Source organism: Anoplophora glabripennis, unplaced genomic scaffold, assembly GCF_000390285.2.
Source record: "Anoplophora glabripennis isolate ALB-LARVAE unplaced genomic scaffold, Agla_2.0 scaffold9, whole genome shotgun sequence".
Taxonomy (NCBI): domain Eukaryota; kingdom Metazoa; phylum Arthropoda; class Insecta; order Coleoptera; family Cerambycidae; genus Anoplophora; species Anoplophora glabripennis.
Window position 1 is genome coordinate 881,001 of NW_019416258.1, and position 7,687 is coordinate 888,687.

The window sequence follows — 7,687 nt, forward strand, 5'->3', positions numbered from 1 at the left end:
TGAAATAATGTAAACAAATATTTTTGTTGCGATTTCGAGCAGAGCAAACAGCGTCGGCGCTATGGACGTAATTCGTGTTGGTAAGGGCGGGTGGGGAACGGCGATACGCGCCCGGCAAGCCTCCCACGTATCTCCGCCGGGATAGGCGGCGGCGTGAGGCAGACAGAGAGAGAGATCGAGCGCCGTGGCCGAACTAACCGCGGGGGACCAGAGGCTGAACGGAGCTCCGAACGCAGCGAGCGGGCTCGGAATCAATCAAAGACGCGCCTACCTTAGTCTTTCTCTCATCGGAGATAGACGATTCCGAAGACCGGCTGACCGAAGCTGCGCGCACGTCGGTTCGTACTTGCGATCAACTTTAAGCCGCCGCAACTAACAGTCAGTAGAGTATTAGTTCGAAACACCTGTAGACGCTAGTATGTGATTGAATATAGAACCCTGGCCATTACTGGATAATGCATGTTGTCAGAGAGTGGCGAGCATGATTCTGTCGGGCAGTGTGTCCGTGTCGTGTAGTGCCGGACTCGTCGTCATGCTGCTCTTGCCCTTGTGACTGTCCGAGGCCAAACAAAGGGATTCGACGACCCACGATTCGCGGCTGCACCGATAGGTATGCCAAACACCTATTTACGCATGTTAAAAGCTTTTGCTCTATTTCCTTGCTTGCCGCCAAACTAACACTCTCGCCTCATGTGTCACACGAAAACGACTTGTCGCCGTCACAGACCGGCCCGCACGGGAAGCATGCTCACTCACACCTAGTTGTTTTCAATATTGAATGATTACAATAATACCTGTTATCCGAGAGCTGGCAGACCTGTTCATCAACTATTGCTCACACTTAGTCTTGAATGGCGACTTGCTACGCCCCTACTAGTTTACCTGCTGGTGCTTCAAATCTGCACGAGCAACGTCGCAACCGTCGTCCTCTGCCTGCCGGGGCTCGTCTTTGGCGCCGCTCCTCTACCGCTTTCTACGATGCCCATTAAATGCCCATTTCCACTTCACTATCTTCTACCAGAAAATCATCACGCCATAACACTACTACTCAAAGTTTACTACAGTTTCCATTATTTTATTATTCGACTCAAAACTATAGTACCATTATGCAACAATTGTAGTATAATTACTGGATTCAAAATTGTAGTTATTATTTAATTAAACATTTTAATTTAATTACGAACTTTGTATCTATTGTACATTCCTTAATTAACTACCTTAAACCAGAATCTCTATGCCTACTTCCACTTCACTATCTTCAACAAGAAAAGTATTGCGCTACATCATACATCATTTTAAAAACTAAAATTTATTGTTGACTGTATTGAAACTATTAAAATTTTACTACAGTCTCCATTATTTAATTCAAAACAGTAATTGTTCGATTCAGAACTGAAGTAAAATTATTCTAGTCAATACTGTAATAATTATTTCATAAAAAATTTTACTTCATTTACGAATTTTGTAAATACTGTACACTCTTTCAAGCAGATCATATTATTCCCATTTCCACTGTAAATTTACTACAGTTTCTATTATTTAATTAAAAATTGTAATAGTTCGATTCAACACTGTAGTATAATTCTGTTATGCCCATTTCCACTTCACTATGTTCGACTGCTATTGCGCTACTACACAAATTTTACTACAGTTTCCATTATTTAATTCAAAACAGTAATTATTCGATTCAGAACTGCAGTAAAATTATTCCACTCAAAACTGTAGAATGATTACTACATTCAAAACTGTAGTAATTACTTCATAAAAAATTTTACTTTATTTACGAATTTTGTAAATACTGTACCCTCTTTCAAGCAGATCCTATTATTCCCATTTCCACCGTGTTTAAACTACTCAAATTTTACTACAGTTTCTATTATTTAATTAAAAATTGTAATAGTTCGATTCAAAGCTGTAGTATAATTCTATTATGCCCATTTCCACTTCACTATGTTCGACTGCTATTGTGCTACTACACAAATTTTACTATAGTTTCCATTATTTAATTCAAAACAGTAATTATTCGATTCAGAACTGCTGTAAAATTATTCCACTCAAAACTGTAGAATGATTATTACATTCAAAACTGTAGTGATTATTTGATAAAAAAATTTACTTCATTTACGAATTTTGTAAATACTGTACACTCTTTCAAGCAGATCCTATTATTTCCATTTCCACTATTTAATCCACTCAAATTTTACTACAGTTTCAATTATTTAATTAAAAATTGTAATAGTTCGATTCAAAACTGTAGTATAATTCTATTATGCCCATTTCCACTTCACTATGTTCGACTGCTATTGTGCTACTACACAAATTTTACTATAGTTTCCATTATTTAATTCAAAACAGTAATTATTCGATTGAGAACTGCTGTAAAATTATTCCACTCAAAACTGTAGAATGATTATTACATTCAAAACTGTAGTGATTATTTGATAAAAAAATTTACTTCATTTACGAATTTTGTAAATACTGTACACTCTTTCAAGCAGATCCTATTATTTCCATTTCCACTATTTAATCCACTCAAATTTTACTACAGTTTCAATTATTTAATTAAAAATTGTAATAGTTCGATTCAAAACTGTAGTATAATTCTATTATGCCCATTTCCACTTCACTATGTTCGACTACTATTGCGCTACTACACAAATTTTACTACAGTTTCTATTATTTAATTCAAAACAGTAATCGTTCGATTCAGAACTGCTGTAAAATTATTCCACTCAAAACTGTATAATGATTACTACATTCAAAAATCTCATTTCTGTGGTGTGTTTTATGTTTTTATGTTTAAAAAACTGTAGTAATTATTTCATAAAAAATTTTACTTATTTACGAATTTTGTAAATACTGTCGAGCAGATCCTATTATTCCCATTTCCACTATTTAAACTACTGAAATTTTACTACAGTTTCTATTATGTAATTAAACATTGTAATAGTTAGATTCAAAACTGTAGTATAATTTTATTATGCCCATTTCCACTTCACTATGTTCGACTGCTATTGCGCTACTACACAAATTTTACTACCAGTTTCCATTATTTAATTCAAAATAGAAATTGTTTGATTCAAAACTGTAGTATAATTATTTAATTCAGAACTGTACTACAATTATCCAATACGGAATCAGCCAATTAAAAACTGTAGGAACTGTTTCATTCATTTGCGAATTCTGTATCTGTTATATATCCCTTCAGAGATCATAAAACAGACCTGGTATCCCATTTCCTCTTCATTATCTGCAGCTATCGTTGCGCTACACCATACGACATTAAAAAAATTCCTATTTACTATTCCCTCGATTTAAACTACTCGAATGTTAATACAGTTTGTTTTTACGTTTGTGGGGTTCGGCCAACTATCGAATTGCGAATCTCAGGATTCGGAAGATCAGCGGTGCTCTGAGAGTTCGCACGGGGACGTTGTTGTTGTTCTTGTAGGCTGCTGCGTTGTCACATGATAACACGCCCAGAATATTTAATTACTATCGGCCTGAACGTCCAATCGGCGGGAACATCGAATCTGCGGCCAATCCCAATTCACTGGCTCGAACATGAATTTTAAATCTCAGACGTGGCTGTGCATATCAAATAGGCTCGTTTGGAAAAAAGCCGAAGCTATGGAGGACGCTGATAATAAACGTCCGCTGAAATTCCGAAAGGAAGCTTCCATTCTGCTGCTGAACGCTCCTTTTCAGCACATCCACTAAAACCGTCTATTAAGAAATAACTAGGTGGTAAAAATTAAGAAACATTCTCAAAATAATTGTTATTTTATTTACTCGTATATTTCTTGTCTAATTACTCTCTTCTATTCCCAAGATTTTCGCTTCTGTTTTGAATGGACTGTGACGATATTTCAATTATTCTTCGCTGCTTGGCTGTTGTTGGCCGTGAGTGACAAACGAAAATGTTGGCAACCACTGGCGTCCTTTAATTAAACAACTTGACTTTTCATACTACCATGGAATTGCTGTTTTTTTTCCTGGTAATCAAGGGCTCAGCTACCTGTCGCAATGGCAGCGTTCGACCTATGACTTTCACTTGATTCTGTGTGGCGTCTGGCGTATAGTGAGCAGCCGAGGGGGTGTCCGAACCGGTTCCTGGATTCTTTTGACTAACTGTACGCATTCCAACTTTTAAAGCCCCGAGTATGCTAATGCATTGCTGACCCGATAAACAGTGCATCCAACCAGTAAACAATGCACGGTTATCTTGGCTAAATTAAACACGTGGGAGAGATCCATTATGCGTCGCGGAATACGCTCCACTTCGCTTGAAAATCAAGTCTATATTTTATTTTATGGGATATATCGTATGATGCGTCTAAATCTACACACCTTTTTACATACAAATGTCTTTAAACGAACGTCGGATGCAAAAACAAAACATTTGATTGTAAACAAAACGTTAATTAAATGTTTTTTGCTCTCCCTAAACAAAAGGTCACCTAAACAAAACTAAACTAAACTAAACTTTCCCTAAACAAAACAAAACTAAACAGAAATTTCCCTAAACAAAAGTTTATCAAAAAAGATAGTGCAACATTCTGAAAATAGTACAACATTCTGAAGATCTTCTGGAAGTTGAAAATAAATTATAGTGCTATTTATTTTTGAGAATGACACGCACCGATTTCGAAAACTGAATTGTAAAAATCATTCCATTTTATGCCCGTACAAAATACAAAATTTATTATAGTCTATATTTGCCCTGATTGCTAAACTAAAACAGCAGATACATGGGATTGCCAGAAACAATTTTTGAAGTCCATGGACCTTTTGAAACGGAAGCAAAAATTTGAAAAAATTAATTTCTTATTAAGTGTTAAAAGTGGTCAACGATCAAAACTTTTTACTTTCAGATCCTGAAATTTGCTTTTTCTATAACTGAGCGACCATTTCCCGCCAACTTACAAATCACCTAAAAATTTTTTTTTTTATATTTTATTTTTGTTGCTGTAAACGTTTAGTCAAAATAATGACAGTTTAACAAAATATTACGTTCGTATAAATAGCATTTACATTGAAAATCATTAAAGGTAATTATAAACAAATTTAGTCGACTATAATTTTCCCCTCTCTAAATGATGTAGATGTCCCCGAACATTATTCCAATAACCTAAACACCGATTACTTGATTGCGAAACACTTGCTCATTTTTTTCCGGGGAAAATTTCGGAGATGATTCCGTAACCCGATGTTTAGCCGGCAGTCTAACAAGGATCCGCAACGGCGTCCCATATGGCTGTCAAACCTGTCCCGGCTTTGGCACGTGGTGGTTCCGGTTTGCTACCGTCTGGCGTACGTACTCTCTCGACACCGCTCCACTACCCTGCCCGTGCCTGTGGCTGTGGAACCGGCAACACCAGCACGGACTCCTCTTCAGCCACACTTTTTTGGATCTAAAATAATAGAGTTGATCTAAACCGGTACCGGTAGTAAAGATGAATCGTTTGTAGTAACTTCCACACGTGCGTGTCTTATGGGCAACTACAGGGCGTTCCGGCCGGCTGGGATACTCGCTCGTCACGGGAATTACCCGGAAGCCCCCACCTCGGGCGCCAGAAAACCGATAGTTCGTACAGGAAGTTATATACTGTTTATTTTGTTGTGAAAATAAGACAATGACTAAATATAATTAACGTAAAATTGTTAAATAATACGAAACTCCTGCATTCTTGCTTTCCTATTTTCAATCTTGCTAAGTTATTATTACGAACTATTTATTAGATACTATAGAGTATATACATATTTTAATTTGAATTAGCTTTATAACAGAATAAAAAAATGCGGGGACTATTAATAAAGTACACGTTTTTTTAAAAGAAACTTATAGTTCTTATTGGAAACTATATTTTTGTCTTGTGCTAAAATATTATGCGTTTTATCAAAATTTCTTTCTGAATTTTCTGGGATCTATTGAATGTGTTAAAAATCTCATAAAGTTGACAGAAATTGTCTTTATTTCCTACAAATTATGTTTCTTTTTTTAATTTTATTAGTTATTCAAACTTGGTTGGGCGCCATAAAGCCGATAGTTGTTGAAAATTAGATATGTTGTTTCTGCATCTTCTTACGTTATTCTTTCCTATAAAATTTCTTAAAAGCTTAGAAAACTATCTAAATACCAGAAAATATGACGGCGTTTTTGTTTTGCAGGTTGATCGTAAGTCTGGGCCGCTCTCCGCTGGCATCCAACTTCAGCCATAAAAGTGCCATAACTTGAACATTGTAAACAAGTGCAATAAGTGACTCTGTGATATAGACTCCGATGCCATAATGACTAGACGTCAGATCGACGACTTATCCTCCAACTCTTCACCGTCAGTGGAAACGGACCACGGCATGATGTCGCCACCACCGCCTCAAGCTTCCCCCGCCGAGAGGTCCCCCCAAAGGGAGGCGCCCAGTTCGCCCGCCATGCTGGCAACCATGACGCCCGTCAACGTCATGGAGCTCAAGAAGGAGATGGAGGAAGAAAGTGCCATAGGGAGGCCTCCCTTGTACGCTCAGGTTAAGACAGAAGTCCTCTACGACAAAGACGAGGACATATACGCTCAAGCAATTTCGGATAAGAACGACACGCCCATAGATTTGATCTACGAGGATGGGAACAAGACCGTCATCTACACAACGGCGCCCGACCAGAAGGGTTTGGAAATATATTCTGCTGATAACTCGGGGGAGATCACCATCAACAATATAAGCGCGCACCAAATCCACGGTCAGCAAATAGCAGACGTGCTTATCGATGGTAACGCCAGTGCCATGGTGAATTCTAGTGGGGACGCGGGAAGTCCCCAGGGAACTGTTTCCGTGGTGCTCCAGGGCAACGGCCAAGGGTTGCTCCAGTATCCCCAGGCTCAAGTACCGGGAACTACGGTGTTAGTGCTCTCGGAGTTAGTGGACGATGTCGGGGTGAACGTCGTCGGCCTCAGGTGAGTTGATCTTCAAGTTTACATTCATTTAAAAACGATTTAAATCTCTATAATCAAATACTTTTTGAAGATACTGGAGGCAATTGTTGGAAAACTACGTAAGGTGTTTTTAGGTCTAAGTTTTCTTCTTAACATGACATAGAACATACAACCAGAACAAAGAACTAACCTCATAATTTAGGGAAGTCACTAAAGATGAACAAATTACATGGATCACAATCTGGAGACTTAGAGGCCATGATACTGAGGCAGGCTTATCTACCTGTTGGGAAATTCATTATTTAGATAATTTTGCATTTCACGTCTAAAATGAATTGTCTTACATTTGAGGATACATCCTTAAGTAGTCCTACAGTTTGATCAAATCCATCTTATTCGCAAGTTTCAGTTGTGTAGAGGCAATGTTACCAGACTAGCACCGGAGCTCATTCTTTGTCTGAACCTACTGCCCTACTATTAAGGTGTTCTGTAGTATCAATGGTTGATCTTCAGGTAAAGTATGGTATGAGACTACCTGTTGTGCAGTATGTATGGTACTAGTTGTTGGATCTTCATCAACAGTATCTAAAACATCTTCTTCAACTTGTAACGTTGTGGTGATGTAGGTTTTCTGATAGCAGCTGGACAGCTGTGAATAAAATCAAAATTTAATTTGACAACTGACATCAGAGTTAATTAAAATTTGGGGTACAAAGGATACATGTTTTAGTGGCAATTTTTTAAAATTTTAAGTCCAA

The 7,687-nt window shown here is 37.6% G+C and overlaps 1 protein-coding gene across 1 annotated transcript; it reads left to right on the plus strand.

The window, feature by feature from the left end:
* Positions 1-362: 362 nt before the first annotated feature.
* On the plus strand, positions 363-6,954 carry LOC108908850 (protein grainyhead-like). Its single transcript, XM_018713004.1, has 2 exons — positions 363-610; positions 6,172-6,954. The coding sequence occupies exon 2, from the start codon at positions 6,292-6,294 to the stop codon at positions 6,952-6,954; it is 663 nt and encodes a 220-aa protein (XP_018568520.1). The 5' UTR covers positions 363-610; positions 6,172-6,291.
* Positions 6,955-7,687: the final 733 nt, after the last annotated feature.